The 21,911-nt window shown below is 40.0% G+C and overlaps 1 protein-coding gene across 3 annotated transcripts in view; it reads left to right on the forward strand.

Annotated features, from left to right (window-relative positions):
• rbm27 (RNA binding motif protein 27) overlaps window positions 1-21,911 on the forward strand; it is a 70,058-nt gene that overhangs the window by 30,803 nt on the left and 17,344 nt on the right. For all 3 annotated transcript variants that reach the window (XM_057820460.1, XM_057820461.1, XM_057820462.1), the window contains 2 exons: window positions 20,583-20,729; window positions 20,821-20,974. In XM_057820460.1, coding sequence (XP_057676443.1) covers window positions 20,583-20,729; window positions 20,821-20,974 — 301 coding nt within the window. The remainder of the gene's footprint in view (window positions 1-20,582; window positions 20,730-20,820; window positions 20,975-21,911) is intronic.

Below are 21,911 nucleotides of genomic sequence, written 5' to 3' on the forward strand. Positions count from 1 at the left end.
TTTTCTGTTGATTTGGGGTAATTTTGTTTTTTCCCCATTGAAAATGAATGGGAAAAATTTTGGACGTCCATGGCAGTCAATGGCATCGACATCCATATAATCAATTGAATCCAAGTACATTGGCATCAGTAGATTCGACATGCATGGCCGTCAATGGCATCAATGCAATGTAAATTCCATTGGAAATCCCACTGGAAGTGAATGGGACTTTTCCCATTCGAAATGAATGGGATAGTTTTTGGCAAATTTCCGAGGAAGCGTAATTTTTTTCCAAATTCTGTATACAACTTTTATGCCCCTCACCGTCCCGGAATTTTTGATGCCCAAATTATGTGATTTGGTCAAAAATTGTAGGACTAGATACATTTTGAAACTTTTTTTTTTTTCACGGAAAATTGCCGTTTACGGACGAACGGAAAAATTTTCGGGGCCATTTGTAAAGTTTCCTGTGTCACGCGAAAATTCCGGTCGTGCCGATACTTGAACGGTGCCGATCGGTCTAACGGTTCGGGCTGTGAAGCGCGCGTTTTTTTTCCATTCAAAATGAATAGGAAAGTTTTTGGCAAATTTCCGGGGAACCGTAAATTTTTGCCAAATTCTGTATACAACTTTTATGCCCCTCACCGTCCCGGAATTTTTGATGCCCAAATTATGTGATTTGGTCAAAAATTGTAGGACTAGATACATTTTGAAACTTTTTTTATTTTTCGGAAAATTGCCGTTTACGGGCGAACGGAAAATTTTTCGTGGCGGTTTGAAAAATTCCCATCGTCACGCGAAAATTCCGGTCGTGCCGATACTTGAACTGTGCCGATCGGTGCTACGGTTTGGGCTGTGCGTTGGCTCAAAAAAACGCGGAGAATAAGATGAATAAATAATAAGTACAACTAGAAACTGCAATTTCGGGAGAAATTACACACCTTGGTCTTTCCTCTGTGGAGGTACAAATCTTAGCCCCACTCAGGTCTATCAATAGAATGGACCATAATGCCAGTCATTGGCACTAAACAAAGTTAAAGCCATTAGAAAAGATTGGGAGAATTGGACGTCCATGGCCGTCAATGGCATCACCCTCCATAAGCGGCAATCCAATCAGGGACATTTGGGGGACACGTCCTAATGATATTTAGTCATTTTCTGTTGATTTGGGAAAAAAAAAAAAAAATCCCATTGAAAATGAATGGGAAAAATTTTGGACGTCCATGGACGTCAATGGTATCAACTTACATAAGCGTCAATGGAATCCAAGTACATTGGCATCAATAGAATGAACAAACATGAAGAAATGCCATTGGAATTAATGGGAAGTTTGGACGTCCATGAACGTCAATGGCATCACCCTCCATAAGCGGCAATGCAATCGGGGACATTTGGGGGACACGTCCTAATGATATCTAGTCATTTTCAGTTGATTTGGGGAAAAAAAAAAAATTCCCATTGAATATGAATGGGAAAAATTTTGGACGTCCATGGACGTCAATGGTATCAACTGACATAAGCGTCAATGGAATCCAAGTACATTGGCATCAATAAAATGAACAAACATGAAGAAATGCCATTGGAAATGAATGGGAAGTTTGGACGTCCATGAACGTCAATGGCATCACCCTCCATAAGCGGCAATGCAATCGGGGACATTTGGGGGACACGTCCTAATGATATCTAGTCATTTTCTGTTGATTTGGGAAAAAAAAAAAAAATCCCATTGAAAATGAATGGGAAAAATTTTTGACGTCCATGGACGTCAATGGTATCAACTTACATAAGCGTCAATGGAATCCAAGTACATTGGCATCAATAGAATGAACAAACATGAAGAAATGCCTTTGGAAATGAATGGGAAGTTTGGACGTCCATGGACGTCAATGGCATCACCCCCCATAAGCGGCAATGCAATCGGGGACATTTGGGGGACACGTCCTAATGATATCTAGTCATTTTCTGTTGATTTGGGGAAAAAAAAAATTTCCCATTGAAAATGAATGGGAAAAATTTTGGACGTCCATGGACGTCAATGGTATCAACTTACATAAGCGTCAATGGAATCCAAGTACATTGGCATCAATAGAATGAACAAACATGAAGAAATGCCATTGGAAATTAATGGGAAGTTTGGACGTCCGTGGACGTCAATGGCATCACCCTCCATAAGCAGCAATGCAATCGGGCACATTTTGGGGGAAACGTCCTATTGATATCTAGTCATTTTCTGTTGATTTGGGGGAAAAAAAAAATTTCCCATTGAAAATGAATGGGAAAAATTTTGGACGTCCATGGACGTCAATGGTGTCAACTTACTTAAGCGTCAATGGAATCCAAGTACATTGGCATCAAAAGAATGAACAAACATGAAGAAATGCCATTGGAAATGAATGGGAAGTTTGGACGTCCCTGGACGTCAATGGCATCACCCTCCATAAGCAGCAATGCAATCGGGGACATTTGGGGGACACGTCCTATTGATATCTAGTCATTTTCTGTTGATATGGGGAAAAAAAAAATTTCCCATTGAAAATGAATGGGAAAAATTTTGGACGTCCATGGACGTCAATGGCAGCACCCTCCATAAGCGTCAATGGAGTTGGGGACGTTTGGGATATACGTCCTATTGATATCTGGTCATTTTCTGTTGATTTGGAGAAATTTAGTTTTTTCCCCATTGAAAATGAATGGGAAAATTTTTGGACGTCCATGGAAGTCAATGGTGGCACCCTTCATAAGCGTCAATGGAATTGGGGAAGTTTGGGGGACACGTCCTATTGATATCTGGTCATTTTCTGTTGATTTGGGGAAATTTTGTTTTTTCCCCATTGAAAATGAATGGGAAAAATTTTGGACGTCCATGGCCGTCAATGGCATCGACATCCATATAGTCAATTGAATCCAAGTACATTGGCATCAGTAGATTCGACATGCATGGCCGTCAATGGCATCAATGCAATGTAAATTCCATTGGAAATCCCATTGGAAGTGAATGGGAACTTTTCCCATTCGAAATGAATGGGATAGTTTTTGGCAAATTTCCGAGGAAGCGTAATTTTTTTCCAAATTCTGTATACAACTTTTATGCCCCTCACCGTCCCGGAATTTTTGATGGCCAAATTATGTGATTTGGTCAAAAATTGTAGGACTAGATACATTTTGAAAGTTTTTTTTTTTTCACGGAAAATTGCCGTTTACGGACGAACGGAAAAATTTTCGGGGCCATTTGTAAAGTTTCCTGTGTCACGCTAAAATTCCGGTCGTGCCGATACTTGAACGGTGCCGATCGGTCTAACGGTTCGGGCTGTGAAGCGCGCGTTTTTTTTCCATTCAAAATGAATAGGAAAGTTTTTGGCAAATTTCCGGGGAACCGTAAATTTTTGCCAAATTCTGTATACAACTTTTATGCCCCTCACCGTCCCGGAATTTTTGATGCCCAAATTATGTGATTTGGTCAAAAATTGTAGGACTAGATACATTTTGAAACTTTTTTTGTTTTTCGGAAAATTGCCGTTTACGGGCGAACGGAAAATTTTTCGTGGCGGCTTGAAAAATTCCCATCGTCACGCGAAAATTCCGGTCGTGCCGATACTTGAACTGTGCCGATCGGTGCTACGGTTTGGGCTGTGCGTTGGCTCAAAAAAACGCGGAGAATAAGATGAATAAATAATAAGTACAACTAGAAACTGCAATTTCGGGAGAAATTACACACCTTGGTCTTTCCTCTGTGGAGATACAAATCTTAGCCCCACTCAGGTCTATCAATAGAATGGACCATAATGCCAGTCAATGGCACTAAACAAAGTAAAAGCCATTAGAAAAGATTGGGAGAATTGGACGTCCATGGCCGTCAATGGCATCACCCTCCATAAGCGGCAATCCAATCAGGGACATTTGGGGGACACGTCCTAATGATATTTAGTCATTTTCTGTTGATTTGGGAAAAAAAAAAAAAATTCCCATTGAAAATGAATGGGAAAAATTTTGGACGTCCATGGACGTCAATGGTATCAACTTACATAAGCGTCAATGGAATCCAAGTACATTGGCATCAATAGAATGAACAAACATGAAGAAATGCCATTGGAATTAATGGGAAGTTTGGACGTCCATGAACGTCAATGGCATCACCCTCCATAAGCGGCAATGCAATCGGGGACATTTGGGGGACACGTCCTAATGATATCTAGTCATTTTCTGTTGATTTGGGGAAAAAAAAAAAATTCCCATTGAATATGAATGGGAAAAATTTTGGACGTCCATGGACGTCAATGGTATCAACTGACATAAGCGTCAATGGAATCCAAGTACATTGGCATCAATAAAATGAACAAACATGAAGAAATGCCATTGGAAATGAATGGGAAGTTTGGACGTCCATGAACGTCAATGGCATCACCCTCCATAAGCGGCAATGCAATCGGGGACATTTGGGGGACACGTCCTAATGATATCTAGTCATTTTCTGTTGATTTGGGAAAAAAAAAAAAAATCCCATTGAAAATGAATGGGAAAAATTTTTGACGTCCATGGACGTCAATGGTATCAACTTACATAAGCGTCAATGGAATCCAAGTACATTGGCATCAATAGAATGAACAAACATGAAGAAATGCCTTTGGAAATGAATGGGAAGTTTGGACGTCCATGGACGTCAATGGCATCACCCCCCATAAGCGGCAATGCAATCGGGGACATTTGGGGGACACGTCCTAATGATATCTAGTCATTTTCTGTTGATTTGGGGAAAAAAAAAATTTCCCATTGAAAATGAATGGGAAAAATTTTGGACGTCCATGGACGTCAATGGTATCAACTTACATAAGCGTCAATGGAATCCAAGTACATTGGCATCAATAGAATGAACAAACATGAAGAAATGCCATTGGAAATTAATGGGAAGTTTGGACGTCCGTGGACGTCAATGGCATCACCCTCCATAAGCAGCAATGCAATCGGGCACATTTTGGGGGAAACGTCCTATTGATATCTAGTCATTTTCTGTTGATTTGGGGGAAAAAAAAAATTTCCCATTGAAAATGAATGGGAAAAATTTTGGACGTCCATGGACGTCAATGGTGTCAACTTACTTAAGCGTCAATGGAATCCAAGTACATTGGCATCAAAAGAATGAACAAACATGAAGAAATGCCATTGGAAATGAATGGGAAGTTTGGACGTCCCTGGACGTCAATGGCATCACCCTCCATAAGCAGCAATGCAATCGGGGACATTTGGGGGACACGTCCTATTGATATCTAGTCATTTTCTGTTGATATGGGGAAAAAAAAAAATTTCCCATTGAAAATGAATGGGAAAAATTTTGGACGTCCATGGACGTCAATGGCAGCACCCTCCATAAGCGTCAATGGAGTTGGGGACGTTTGGGATATACGTCCTATTGATATCTGGTCATTTTCTGTTGATTTGGAGAAATTTAGTTTTTTCCCCATTGAAAATGAATGGGAAAATTTTTGGACGTCCATGGAAGTCAATGGTGGCACCCTTCATAAGCGTCAATGGAATTGGGGAAGTTTGGGGGACACGTCCTATTGATATCTGGTCATTTTCTGTTGATTTGGGGAAATTTTGTTTTTTCCCCATTGAAAATGAATGGGAAAAATTTTGGACGTCCATGGCCGTCAATGGCATCGACATCCATATAGTCAATTGAATCCAAGTACATTGGCATCAGTAGATTCGACATGCATGGCCGTCAATGGCATCAATGCAATGTAAATTCCATTGGAAATCCCATTGGAAGTGAATGGGAACTTTTCCCATTCGAAATGAATGGGATAGTTTTTGGCAAATTTCCGAGGAAGCGTAATTTTTTTCCAAATTCTGTATACAACTTTTATGCCCCTCACCGTCCCGGAATTTTTGATGGCCAAATTATGTGATTTGGTCAAAAATTGTAGGACTAGATACATTTTGAAAGTTTTTTTTTTTTCACGGAAAATTGCCGTTTACGGACGAACGGAAAAATTTTCGGGGCCATTTGTAAAGTTTCCTGTGTCACGCTAAAATTCCGGTCGTGCCGATACTTGAACGGTGCCGATCGGTCTAACGGTTCGGGCTGTGAAGCGCGCGTTTTTTTTCCATTCAAAATGAATAGGAAAGTTTTTGGCAAATTTCCGGGGAACCGTAAATTTTTGCCAAATTCTGTATACAACTTTTATGCCCCTCACCGTCCCGGAATTTTTGATGCCCAAATTATGTGATTTGGTCAAAAATTGTAGGACTAGATACATTTTGAAACTTTTTTTGTTTTTCGGAAAATTGCCGTTTACGGGCGAACGGAAAATTTTTCGTGGCGGTTTGAAAAATTCCCATCGTCACGCGAAAATTCCGGTCGTGCCGATACTTGAACTGTGCCGATCGGTGCTACGGTTTGGGCTGTGCGTTGGCTCAAAAAAACGCGGAGAATAAGATGAATAAATAATAAGTACAACTAGAAACTGCAATTTCGGGAGAAATTACACACCTTGGTCTTTCCTCTGTGGAGATACAGATCTTAGCCCCACTCAGGTCTATCAATAGAATGGACCATAATGCCAGTCAATGGCACTAAACAAAGTAAAAGCCATTAGAAAAGATTGGGAGAATTGGACGTCCATGGCCGTCAATGGCATCACCCTCCATAAGCGGCAATCCAATCGGGGACATTTGGGGGACACGTCCTATTGATATCTAGTCATTTTCTGTTGATTTGGGGAAAAAAAAAAAATTCCCATTGAAAATGAATGGGAAAAATTTTGGACGTCCATGGACGTCAATGGTATCAACTTACATAAGCGTCAATGGAATCCAAGTACATTGGCATCAATAGAATGAACAAACATGAAGAAATGCCATTGGAAATGAATGGGAAGTTTGGACGTCCGTGGCCGTCAATGGCATCACCCTCCATAAGAGGCAATGCAATCGGGGACATTTGGGGGACACGTCCTATTGATATCTAGTCATTTTCTGTTGATTTGGGGAAAAAAAAAAAATTCCCATTGAAAATGAATGGGAAAAATTTTGGACGTCCATGGACGTCAATGGTATCAACTTACATAAGCGTCAATGGAATCCAAGTACATTGGCATCAATAGAATGAACAAACATGAAGAAATGCCATTGGGATTTAATGGGAAGTTTGGACGTCCATGAACGTCAATGGCATCACCCTCCATAAGCGGCAATGCAATCGGGGACATTTGGGGGACACGTCCTAATGATATCTAGTCATTTTCTGTTGATTTGGGGAAAAAAAAAAATTTCCCATTGAAAATGAATGGGAAAAATTTTGGACGTCTATGGACGTCAATGGTATCAACTTACATAAGCGTCAATGGAATCTAAGTACATTGGCATCAATAGAATGAACAAACATGAAGAAATGCCATTGGAATAAATGGGAAGTTTGGACGTCCCTGGACGTCAATGGCATCACCCTCCATAAGCAGAAATGCAATTGGGGACATTTGGGGGACACGTCCTATTGATATCTAGTCATTTTCTGTTGATTTGGGGAAAAAAAAAAATTCCCATTGAAAATGAATGGGTAAAATTTTGGACGTCCATGGACGTCAATGGCATTACCCTCCATAAGCGGCAATGCAATCGGGGACATTTGGGGGACACGTCCTAATGATATCTAGTCATTTTCTGTTGATTTGGGGAAGAAAAAAAAAATTCCCATTGAAAATGAATGGGTAAAATTTTGGACGTCCATGGACGTCATTGGCATCACCCTCCATAAGCGTAAATGGAATTGGGGAAGTTTGGGGGACACGTCCTATTGATATCTGGTCATTTTCTGTTGATTTGGGGAAATGTAGTTTTTTCCCCATTGAAAATGAATGGGAAAAATTTTGGACGTCCATGGCCGTCAATGGCATCGACATCCATATAGCCAATTGAATCCAAGTACATTGGCATCAATAGATTCGACATGCATGGCCGTCAATGGCATCAATGCAATGTAAATTCCACTGAAATCCCATTGAAGTGAATGGGAACTTTTCCCATTAGAAATGAATGGGAGAGTTTTTGGCAAATTTCCGGGGAACCGTAAATTTTTTCCAAATTCTGTATACAACTTTTATGCCCCTCACCGTCCCGGAATTTTTGATACCCAAATTATGTGATTTGGTCAAAAATTGTAGGACTAGATACATTTTTAAACTTTTTTTTTTTTTCGGAAAATTGCCGTTTACGGGCAAACGGAAAATTTTTCGTGGCGTTTTGAAAAATTCCCATCGTCACGCGATAATTCCGGTCATGCCGATACTTGAACGGTGCCGATCGGGGCTACGGTTTGGGCTGTGCGTTGGCTCAAAAAAACGCGGAGAATAAGATGAATAAATAATAATAATAATAATAATAAGTACAATAAAGTTGTAGAATATCATTACCTTGTTCTTTCCTTTGGAAAGACCAAGGTAATAAAGAATAATAATAAAGAAGTACAATAAAGTTGTACAACAACATAACCTTGTTCTTTCCCTTGGAAAGACCAAGGTAATAATAATAAAGAATAATAATAAAGAAGTACAATAAAGTTGTACAACAACATAACCTTGTTCTTTCCCTTGGAAAGACCAAGGTAATTACTAGAAACTGCAATTTCGGGAGAAATTACACCTTGGTCTTTCCTCTGTGGAGATACAAATCTTAGCCCCACTCAGGTCTATCAATAGAATGGACCATAATGCCAGTCAATGGCACTAAACAAAGTAAAAGCCATTAGAAAAGATTGGGAGAATTGGACGTCCATGTCCGTTAATGGCAGCACCCTCCATAAGCGTCAATGTAATTGGGGAAGTTTGGGGGACACGTCCTATTGATATGTAGTCATTTTCTTTTGATTTTGGGAAAAAAAAAAAAATCCCATTGAAAATGAATGGGAAAAAATTTGGACGTCCATAGACGTCAATGGCAGCACCCCCCATAAGCGTCAATGGAAGCAGGGAAGTTTGGGGGACATGTCCTATTGATATCTGGTCATTTTCTGTTGATTTGGTGAAATTTTGTTTTTTCCCCATTGAAAATGAATGGGAAAATTTTTGGACGTCCATGGCCGTCAATGGCATCGACATCCATATAGTCAATAGGATCCAAGTACATTGGCATCAGTAGATTCGACATGCATGGCCGTCAATGGCATCAATGCAATGTAAATTCCATTGAAAGTGAATGGGAACTTTTCCCATTAGAAATGAATGGGAGAGTTTTTGGCAAATTTCTGGGGAACCGTAAGTTTTTTCCAAATTCTGTATACAACTTTTATGCCCCTCACCGTCCCGGAATTTTTGATACCCAAATTATGTGATTTGGTCAAAAATTGTAGGACTAGATACATTTTTAAACTTTTTTTTTTTTTCGGAAAATTGCCGTTTACGGGCGAACGGAAAATTTTTCGTGGCGTTTTGAAAAATTCCCATCGTCACGCGAAAATTCCGGTCATGCCGATACTTGAACGGTGCCGATCGGGGCTACGGTTTAGGCTGTGCGTTGGCTCAAAAAAACGCGGAGAATAAGATGAATAAATAATAATAATAACTAGAAACTGCAATTTCGGGAGAAATTACACACCTTGGTCTTTCCTCTGTGGAGATACAGATCTTAGCCCCACTCAGGTCTATCAATAGAATGGACCATAATGCCAGTCAATGGCACTAAACAAAGTAAAAGCCATGAGAAAAGATTGGGAGAATTGGACGTCCATGTCCGTCAATGGCAGCACCCTCCATAATTGTTAATGGAATCGGGGAAGTTTGGGGGACACGTTCTATTGATATCTAGTCATTTTCTGTTGATTTGGGAAAAAAAAAAAAATTTCCCATTGAAAATGAATGGGAAAAATTTTGGACGTCCATGGACGTCAATGGTATCAACTTACATAAGCGTCAATGGAATCCAAGTACATTGGCATCAATAAAATGAACAAACATGAAGAAATGCCATTGGAAATGAATGGGAAGTTTGGACGTCCATGAACGTCAATGGCATCACCCTCCATAAGCGGCAATGCAATCGGGGACATTTGGGGGACACGTCCTAATGATATCTAGTCATTTTCTGTTGATTTGGGAAAAAAAAAAAAATCCCATTGAAAATGAATGGGAAAAATTTTGGACGTCCATGGACGTCAATGGTATCAACTTACATAAGCGTCAATGGAATCCAAGTACATTGGCATCAATAGAATGAACAAACATGAAGAAATGCCTTTGGAAATGAATGGGAAGTTTGGACGTCCATGGACGTCAATGGCATCACCCCCCATAAGCGGCAATGCAATCGGGGACATTTGGGGGACACGTCCTAATGATATCTAGTCATTTTCTGTTGATTTGGGGAAAAAAAAAAATTTCCCATTGAAAATGAATGGGAAAAATTTTGGACGTCCATGGACGTCAATGGTATCAACTTACATAAGCGTCAATGGAATCCAAGTACATTGGCATCAATAGAATGAACAAACATGAAGAAATGCCATTGGAAATGAATGGGAAGTTTGGACGTCCCTGGACGTCAATGGCATCACCCTCCATAAGCAGCAATGCAATCGGGGACATTTGGGGGACAGGTCCTATTGATATCTAGTCATTTTCTGTTGATTTGGGGAAAAAAAAAAATTTCCCATTGAAAATGAATGGGTAAAATTTTGGACGTCCATGGACGTCAATGGCAGCACCCCCCATAAGCGTCAATGGAATTGGGGACGTTTGGGATATACGTCCTATTGATATCTGGTCATTTTCTGTTGATTTGGAGAAATGTAGTTTTTTCCCCATTGAAAATGAATGGGAAAAATTTTGGACGTCCATGGAAGTCAATGGCGGCACCCTTCATAAGCGTCAATGGAATTGGGGAAGTTTGGGGGACACGTCCTATTGATATCTGGTCATTTTCTGTTGATTTGGGGAAATTTTGTTTTTTCCCCATTGAAAATGAATGGGAAAAATTTTGGACGTCCATGGCCGTCAATGGCATCGACATTCATATAGTCAATTGAATCCAAGTACATTGGCATCAGTAGATTCGACATGCATGGCCGTCAATGGCATCAATGCAATGTAAATTCCATTGGAAATCCCATTGGAAGTGAATGGGACTTTTCCCATTCGAAATGAATGGGATAGTTTTTGGCAAATTTCCGAGGAAGCGTAATTTTTTTCCAAATTCTGTATACAACTTTTATGCCCCTCACCGTCCCGGAATTTTTGATGCCCAAATTATGTGATTTGGTCAAAAATTGTAGGACTAGATACATTTTGAAACTTTTTTTTTTTTCACGGAAAATTGCCGTTTACGGACGAACGGAAAAATTTTCGGGGCCATTTGTAAAGTTTCCTGTGTCACGCGAAAATTCCGGTCGTGCCGATACTTGAACGGTGCCGATCGGTCTAACGGTTCGGGCTGTGAAGCGCGCGTTTTTTTTCCATTCAAAATGAATAGGAAAGTTTTTGGCAAATTTCCGGGGAACCGTAAATTTTTGCCAAATTCTGTATACAACTTTTATGCCCCTCACCGTCCCGGAATTTTTGATGCCCAAATTATGTGATTTGGTCAAAAATTGTAGGACTAGATACATTTTGAAACTTTTTTTGTTTTTCGGAAAATTGCCGTTTACGGGCGAACGGAAAATTTTTCGTGGCGGTTTGAAAAATTCCCATCGTCACGCGAAAATTCCGGTCGTGCCGATACTTGAACTGTGCCGATCGGTGCTACGGTTTGGGCTGTGCGTTGGCTCAAAAAAACGCGGAGAATAAGATGAATAAATAATAAGTACAATAAAGTTGCACAATAACAATACCTTGTTCTTTCTTTCAGAAAGACCAAGGTAATAATAATAACTAGAAACTGCAATTTCGGGAGAAATTACACACCTTGGTCTTTCCTCTGTGGAGATACAGATCTTAGCCCCACTCAGGTCTATCAATAGAATGGATCATAATGCCAGTCATTGGCAAAAAACAAAGTAAAAGCCGTTAGAAATGAATGGGAGAATTGGACGTTCATGGACGTCAATGGCGGCACCTTTCATAATTGTTAATGGAATCGGGGAAGTTTGGGGGACACGTCCTAATGATATCTAGTCATTTTCTGTTGATTTGGGGAAAAAAAAAAATTTCCCATTGAAAATGAATGGGAAAAATTTTGGACGTCCATTGACGTCAATGGTATCAACTTACATAAGCGTCAATGGAATCCAAGTACATTGGCATCAATAAAATGAACAAACATGAAGAAATGCCATTGGAAATGAATGGGAAGTTTGGACGTCCATGAACGTCAATGGCATCACCCTCCATAAGCGGCAATGCAATCGGGGACATTTGGGGGACACGTCCTAATGATATCTAGTCATTTTCTGTTGATTTGGGGAAAAAAAAAAAATCCCATTGAAAATGAATGGGAAAAATTTTGGACGTCCATGGACGTCAATGGTATCAACTTACATAAGCGTCAATGGAATCCAAGTACATTGGCATCAATAGAATGAACAAACATGAAGAAATGCCTTTGGAAATGAATGGGAAGTTTGGACGTCCATGGACGTCAATGGCATCACCCCCCATAAGCGGCAATGCAATCGGGGACATTTGGGGGACACGTCCTAATGATATCTAGTCATTTTCTGTTGATTTGGGGAAAAAAAAAAATTTCCCATTGAAAATGAATGGGAAAAATTTTGGACGTCCATGGACGTCAATGGTATCAACTTACATAACCGTCAATGGAATCCAAGTACATTGGCATCAAAAGAATGAACAAACATGAAGAAATGCCATTGGAAATGAATGGGAAGTTTGGACGTCCCTGGACGTCAATGGCATCACCCTCCATAAGCAGCAATGCAATCGGGGACATTTGGGGGACAGGTCCTATTGATATCTAGTCATTTTCTTTTGATTTGGGGAAAAAAAAAAATTTCCCATTGAAAATGAATGGGTAAAATTTTGGACGTCCATGGACGTCAATGGCAGCACCCCCCATAAGCGTCAATGGAATTGGGGACGTTTGGGATATACGTCCTATTGATATCTGGTCATTTTCTGTTGATTTGGAGAAATTTAGTTTTTTCCCCATTGAAAATGAATGGGAAAAATTTTGGACGTCCATGTAAGTCAATGGCGGCACCCTTCATAAGCGTCAATGGAATTGGGGAAGTTTGGGGGACACGTCCTATTGATATCTGGTCATTTTCTGTTGATTTTGGGTAATTTTGTTTTTTCCCCATTGAAAATGAATGGGAAAATTTTTGGACGTCCATGGCAGTCAATGGCATCAACATCCATATAGTCAATTGAATCCAAGTACATTGGCATCAGTAGATTCGACATGCATGGCCGTCAATGGCATCAATGCAATGTAAATTCCGTTGGAAATCCCATTGGAAGTGAATGGGAACTTTTCCCATTCGAAATGAATGGGATAGTTTTTGGCAAATTTCCGAGGAAGCGTAATTTTTTTCCAAATTCTGTATATAACTTTTATGCCCCTCACCGTCCCAGAATTTTTGATGCCCAAATTATGTGATTTGGTCAAAAATTGTAGGACTAGATACATTTTGAAACCTTTTTTTTTTTCACGGAAAATTGCCGTTTACGGACGAACGGAAAATTTTTCAGGGCCATTTGTAAAGTTTCCTGTGTCACGCGAAAATTCCGGTCGTGCCGATACTTGAACGGTGCCAATCGGTCTAACGGTTCGGGCTGTGAAGCGCGCGGTTTTTTTCCATTCAAAATGAATAGGAAAGTTTTTGGCAAATTTCCGGGGAACCGTAAATTTTTGCCAAATTCTGTATATAACTTTTATGCCCCTCACCGTCCCGGAATTTTTGATATCCAAATTATGTGATTTGGTCAAAAATTGTAGGACTAGATACATTTTGAAACTTTTTTTATTTTTCGGAAAATTGCCGTTTACGGGCGAACGGAAAATTTTTCGTGGCGGTTTGAAAAATTCCCATCGTCACGCGAAAAATCCGGTCGTGCCGATACTTCAACGGTGCCGATCGGTGCTACGGTTTGGGCTGTGCGTTGGCTCAAAAAAACGCGGAGAATTATTGAATAATAATAATAACTAGAAACTGCAATTTCGGGAGAAATTACACACCTTGGTCTTTCCTCTGTGGAGATACAAATCTTAGCCCCACTCAGGTCTATCAATAGAATGGACCATAATGCCAGTCATTGGCACTAAACAAAGTTAAAGCCATTAGAAAAGATTGGGAGAATTGGACGTCCATGTCCGTCAATGGCAGCACCCTCCATAATTGTTAATGGAATCGGGGAAGTTTGGGGGACACGTCCTATTGATATGTAGTCATTTTCTGTTGATTTGGGAAAAAAAAAAATTTCCCATTGAAAATGAATGGGAAAAATTTTGGACGTCCATGGACGTCAATGGTATCAACTTACATAAGCGTCAATGGAATCCAAGTACATTGGCATCAATAAAATGAACAAACATGAAGAAATGCCATTGGAAATGAATGGGAAGTTTGGACGTCCATGAACGTCAATGGCATCACCCTCCATAAGCGGCAATGCAATCGGGGACATTTGGGGGACACGTCCTAATGATATCTAGTCATTTTCTGTTGATTTGGGAAAAAAAAAAAAATCCCATTGAAAATGAATGGGAAAAATTTTGGACGTCCATGGACGTCAATGGTATCAACTTACATAAGCGTCAAAGGAATCCAAGTACATTGGCATCAATAGAATGAACAAACATGAAGAAATGCCTTTGGAAATGAATGGGAAGTTTGGACGCCCATGGACGTCAATGGCATCACCCCCCATAAGCGGCAATGCAATCGGGGACATTTGGGGGACACGTCCTAATGATATCTAGTCATTTTCTGTTGATTTGGGGAAAAAAAAAAATTTCCCATTGAAAATGAATGGGAAAAATTTTGGACGTCCATGGACGTCAATGGTATCAACTTACATAAGCGTCAATGGAATTGGGGAAGTTTGGGGGACACGTCCTATTGATATCTGGTCATTTTCTGTTGATTTGGGGTAATTTTGTTTTTTCCCCATTGAAAATGAATGGGAAAAATTTTGGACGTCCATGGCAGTCAATGGCATCGACATCCATATAATCAATTGAATCCAAGTACATTGGCATCAGTAGATTTGACATGCATGGCCGTCAATGGCATCAATGCAATGTAAATTCCATTGGAAATCCCATTGGAAGGGAATGGGACTTTTCCCATTCGAAATGAATGGGATAGTTTTTGGCAAATTTCCGAGGAAGCGTAATTTTTTTCCAAATTCTGTATACAACTTTTATGCCCCTCACCGTCCCGGAATTTTTTATGCCCAAATTATGTGATTTGGTCAAAAATTGTAGGACTAGATACATTTTGAAACTTTTTTTTTTTTCCGGAAAATTGCCGTTTACGGGCGAACGGAAAATTTTTCGGGGCCGTTTGAAAAATTCCCATCGTCGCGCGAAAATTCCGGTCGTGCCGATACTTGAACGGTACCGATCGGAGGTACGGTTCGGGCTGTGCGGCGCGCCGAAAAAAACGTCGACAATTATTGAATAATAATAATAATAACTAGAAACTGCAATTTCGGGAGAAATTACACACCTTGGTCTTTCCTCTGTGGAGATACAAATCTTAGCCCCACTCAGGTCTATCAATAGAATGGACCATAATGCCAGTCAATGGCACTAAACAAAGTAAAAGCCATTAGAAAAGATTGGGAGAATTGGACGTCCATGGCCGTCAATGGCATCACCCTCCATAAGCGGCAATCCAATCAGGGACATTTGGGGGACACGTCCTAATGATATTTAGTCATTTTCTGTTGATTTGGGAAAAAAAAAAAAAATTCCCATTGAAAATGAATGGGAAAAATTTTGGACGTCCATGGACGTCAATGGTATCAACTTACATAAGCGTCAATGGAATCCAAGTACATTGGCATCAATAGAATGAACAAACATGAAGAAATGCCATTGGAATTAATGGGAAGTTTGGACGTCCATGAACGTCAATGGCATCACCCTCCATAAGCGGCAATGCAATCGGGGACATTTGGGGGACACGTCCTAATGATATCTAGTCATTTTCTGTTGATTTGGGGAAAAAAAAAAAATTCCCATTGAATATGAATGGGAAAAATTTTGGACGTCCATGGACGTCAATGGTATCAACTGACATAAGCGTCAATGGAATCCAAGTACATTGGCATCAATAAAATGAACAAACATGAAGAAATGCCATTGGAAATGAATGGGAAGTTTGGACGTCCATGAACGTCAATGGCATCACCCTCCATAAGCGGCAATGCAATCGGGGACATTTGGGGGACACGTCCTAATGATATCTAGTCATTTTCTGTTGATTTGGGAAAAAAAAAAAAAATCCCATTGAAAATGAATGGGAAAAATTTTTGAAGTCCATGGACGTCAATGGTATCAACTTACATAAGCGTCAATGGAATCCAAGTACATTGGCATCAATAGAATGAACAAACATGAAGAAATGCCTTTGGAAATGAATGGGAAGTTTGGACGTCCATGGACGTCAATGGCATCACCCCCCATAAGCGGCAATGCAATCGGGGACATTTGGGGGACACGTCCTAATGATATCTAGTCATTTTCTGTTGATTTGGGGAAAAAAAAAATTTCCCATTGAAAATGAATGGGAAAAATTTTGGACGTCCATGGACGTCAATGGTATCAACTTACATAAGCGTCAATGGAATCCAAGTACATTGGCATCAATAGAATGAACAAACATGAAGAAATGCCATTGGAAATTAATGGGAAGTTTGGACGTCCGTGGACGTCAATGGCATCACCCTCCATAAGCAGCAATGCAATCGGGCACATTTTGGGGGAAACGTCCTATTGATATCTAGTCATTTTCTGTTGATTTGGGGGAAAAAAAAAATTTCCCATTGAAAATGAATGGGAAAAATTTTGGACGTCCATGGACGTCAATGGTGTCAACTTACTTAAGCGTCAATGGAATCCAAGTACATTGGCATCAAAAGAATGAACAAACATGAAGAAATGCCATTGGAAATGAATGGGAAGTTTGGACGTCCCTGGACGTCAATGGCATCACCCTCCATAAGCAGCAATGCAATCGGGGACATTTGGGGGACACGTCCTATTGATATCTAGTCATTTTCTGTTGATATGGGGAAAAAAAAAAATTTCCCATTGAAAATGAATGGGAAAAATTTTGGACGTCCATGGACGTCAATGGCAGCACCCTCCATAAGCGTCAATGGAGTTGGGGACGTTTGGGATATACGTCCTATTGATATCTGGTCATTTTCTGTTGATTTGGAGAAATTTAGTTTTTTCCCCATTGAAAATGAATGGGAAAATTTTTGGACGTCCATGGAAGTCAATGGTGGCACCCTTCATAAGCGTCAATGGAATTGGGGAAGTTTGGGGGACACGTCCTATTGATATCTGGTCATTTTCTGTTGATTTGGGGAAATTTTGTTTTTTCCCCATTGAAAATGAATGGGAAAAATTTTGGACGTCCATGGCCGTCAATGGCATCGACATCCATATAGTCAATTGAATCCAAGTACATTGGCATCAGTAGATTCGACATGCATGGCCGTCAATGGCATCAATGCAATGTAAATTCCATTGGAAATCCCATTGGAAGTGAATGGGAACTTTTCCCATTCGAAATGAATGGGATAGTTTTTGGCAAATTTCCGAGGAAGCGTAATTTTTTTCCAAATTCTGTATACAACTTTTATGCCCCTCACCGTCCCGGAATTTTTGATGGCCAAATTATGTGATTTGGTCAAAAATTGTAGGACTAGATACATTTTGAAAGTTTTTTTTTTTTCACGGAAAATTGCCGTTTACGGACGAACGGAAAAATTTTCGGGGCCATTTGTAAAGTTTCCTGTGTCACGCTAAAATTCCGGTCGTGCCGATACTTGAACGGTGCCGATCGGTCTAACGGTTCGGGCTGTGAAGCGCGCGTTTTTTTTCCATTCAAAATGAATAGGAAAGTTTTTGGCAAATTTCCGGGGAACCGTAAATTTTTGCCAAATTCTGTATACAACTTTTATGCCCCTCACCGTCCCGGAATTTTTGATGCCCAAATTATGTGATTTGGTCAAAAATTGTAGGACTAGATACATTTTGAAACTTTTTTTGTTTTTCGGAAAATTGCCGTTTACGGGCGAACGGAAAATTTTTCGTGGCGGCTTGAAAAATTCCCATCGTCACGCGAAAATTCCGGTCGTGCCGATACTTGAACTGTGCCGATCGGTGCTACGGTTTGGGCTGTGCGTTGGCTCAAAAAAACGCGGAGAATAAGATGAATAAATAATAAGTACAATAAAGTTGCACAACAACATAACCTTGTTCTTTCCTTCAGAAAGACCAAGGTAATAATAATAAGTACAATAAAGTTGTAGAATATCATTACCTTGTTCTTTCCTTTGGAAAGACCAAGGTAATAATAATAATAAAGTTGCACAATAACAATACCTTGTTCTTTCTTTCAGAAAGACCAAGGTAATAATAATAAGTACAATAAAGTTGTAGAATATCATTACCTTGTTCTTTCCTTTGGAAAGACCAAGGTAATAAAATCAGTAAATAATAACAAATTCAAATTGATTAGAAACATTTACTCTTCAGGACAACATGCCAAAAAATTTGACCGAAAAAAACCAAAACTGAATAGAAGGGGGGGAAAAGGTCTCTGGACAGAAGGAAAGTTTTTATTTTCGCTGATTCACCACAGTGCTCACTGGTTTACTGATATAACACTGACAAAGCGGGACGATTGTGACAATTGGCAATATTCGGCACATTTTCGCTGAAAAACAATCAAGCGGCTTGTCAATGAGATTGAGGTCTAATGTCTTTAAGTGGCGTCTTAACTGATTTGGCTTCTCCGCTATAATCATTTTTAGACTCAGTAAACAGTGGTCTTTCCTCATTTCCCACTATATTAAAAGTCAAAGGCAAACGGCCCGAAAAAAGCGCATTCTCGGCGGCCGAGGGAGAACCGTAGGTGAGGGCGGTGGTCGTGACGATCCCAAGCCGAAAACGGCACTTCTCGGCCGGACACGTGAGAAAGACAGTGGGTCGCTGCGTGAGTCCAGCTCTGCATGAGTCTCTTCCGTGTGCTCTTGCTTACTTCAAAAATACTGCACGCACTTTGAAAATGAGAGCGCCACTGCCACCCACGGAGTGGATGTGCAAGTACACTTTATTCTAGTACGGCCAAAAAAAAAAAAAAAAAACAAAAAAAAGCATGTTCCCCGAGGTCACTCGCGCCCCCCCTGGCATCGCTCTGCGCCCCCCTGGGGGGGCGCGCCCCACCATTTGAGAAGTACTGCTCTAATTAAAGGAATCCTCGAAGCAGCAAAATTTGATTCGAAGCTTTTTTCAAATCGAGTTACTCGATTTTAACGATTAATCGTTGCAGCTCTAATATTGACATATTTTTCATCATTATGATTATTATTATTTCATCATGCCCTATGCATTTTGCCTTCAAAGTAAATGTAGGAGCCTTCTGCCAGATGTCTTTGTCTAAGGGCTGGTCACGGCTTAGCATAGCAGTTATGTTTATTGACTATCAAACTAGGATGCTAGGGATTTGTTAGGTAAGTAGAGCATTTGTATTCCTTGTGCAAAACTTACATTTTTTAAAAATGATTGAAAAATAATGACTTATAAAAATATAACTACTGCATTACCAGAAAGAAATAGTCACTAAGAAATGTAATAAAATACAAAAATCTGTGCAAAAGCCCAGCAAAATGCATCTTGGCAATTGTCATGTCCTATGATTACCTGCTTGTATTTGTAATGCTTTGGTAGCCGCCCTAGTGGCTCTTTAGGGTAACTACTGTAAATGTGATTTAATTGTGAGTGATTCCTGTTATTTGAGTATGGATGTTTTGGCTCATTTTAATTTGTACTATTTATATAGGACATTTGTTTTCTATCGCTTTAGTTGAAGTTGTTGTGCTTTCATTTTTCACAGAATTTTTGGTTTTGTGTTGTTTTGTTTTGAAAACCTTGAAGTTGTTACAATTATTATTGTTATATCATCCAGTGGGGCATCACAATGCAATTAGCCATATGTTAAGTCCAAAGCCGCATATATCGGTATCGGAATTCGGAGTTGGACAACATCGGGTTATCAGTTAAAAAGGCATTATCGGACAACTCTAATTTTTATGTTTTGAGTTTAAGACAAATTATGTTCTCCCTTCCATTTCCCTTTCAAAAGAATTACATGAATTTAATCTAATGCCTGCTTCAACAAAAAAGTCGTAAGCTTCAAAACTATTAACTCATGTTTGTCTTGTTCGTTTTTTTTTTTTTGTCATTCGAGCATAATGTTGCCGTTCAATGAAAAGTTTCCAAAAGTCTCTAAGTTTAAACTTTTCCATTCTTTGTTTACCATCACAAAATATATAGGGCTTTTCAGTGAACAATGATGTAATTGTCAGTGTTTCAGTTCTTGTATTGCCTATGGCACCCAGTGATTACCTCTGTATGGATGGTTTAATAAACATATTTACATGCGTCTTATAGATGATACATTTTTGTGTTCTCAGATAATTACGACCAAGAAGGCTATAACCCAGAATCGCCGGGGCTGACCGGAGCCGGTCGTAACCAGTACCGCCAATTCATCCCCCGAGTGCAGACGCAGCGTCCCAACCTCATCGGCCTCACATCCAGTGATGGACAAGTATCCAGACGTACGAAATATTTTTCTCAATCCTCCACAATATATTTGTTTATATCTGAAACAAAAATTTCAAAAGACAATGTTTCGTTTCATCCGCTTAGCTGCCAACATAGTCATCCAGACGGAGCCTGTGGTGCCAGCAAGCACACCTGGAAGCAACGTGTCCTGTTTTAACTCAGAGCAGCACAACAGAAAGCGACCGATGGGTTGTATGATCATTGACGGACCCGTGGCTAAAAAACCATGGATGCAAAAGTAAGTTTTTTTTTTGTGTGTGTGTGTTTGTGGTGTTTTTTTTTTTTTTTTTTTTTTTTTTTTTTTTTTTTTTTTTTGGTATATGGCAAAATCCATTTTGCCACATGGCAAAAAAATGCCACATGGCAAATAACACTTTTGGTTGGCCTTGCTGAATCAAGTTAATTGATCGGGCCAGGTTGGGCTGGATTTTTTAGGCCCGATCTCCTCTAACGCTGTGCTGAGAAAAATACAGTGGGGCAAGTAAGTATTTAGTCAACCACTAATTGTGCAAGTTCTCCCACTTGAAAATATTAGAGAGACCTGCAATTGTCAACATGGGTAAACCTCAACCATGAGAGACAGGTTGTGGGAGAAAAAGAAAAAAAAATCACATTGTTTGATTTTTAAAGAACATATTTGCAAATCATGGTGGAAAATAAGTATTTGGTCATTACCAAAAGTTCATCTCAATACTTTATGTACCCTTTGTTGGCAATAACGGAGGCCAAACGTTTTCAGTAACTCTTCACAAGCTTTTCACACACTGTTGCTGGTATTTTGGCCCATACCTCCATGCAGATCTCCTCTAGAGCAGTGATGTTTTGGGGCTGTCGTTGGGCTACATGGACTTTCAACTCCATCCACAGATTTTCTATGGGGTTGAGATCTGGAGACTGGCTAGGCAACTCCAGGACTTTGAAATGCTTCTTACGAAGCCACTCCTTTGTTGCCATGGCTGTGTGTTTCGGATCATTGTCCTGCTGAAAGACCCAGCCACGTCTCATCTTCAATGCCCTTGCTGATGGAAGGAGATTTTCACTCAAAATCTCTCGATACTTGGCCCCATTCACTCTTTCCTTTACACAAATCAGTTATCCTGGTCACTTTGCAGAAAAACAGCCCCAAAGCATGATGTTTCCACCCCCATGCTTCACAGTGGGTATGGTGTTCTTCA

Source organism: Corythoichthys intestinalis, chromosome 18 (genome assembly GCF_030265065.1).
Source record: "Corythoichthys intestinalis isolate RoL2023-P3 chromosome 18, ASM3026506v1, whole genome shotgun sequence".
NCBI lineage: Eukaryota > Metazoa > Chordata > Actinopteri > Syngnathiformes > Syngnathidae > Corythoichthys > Corythoichthys intestinalis.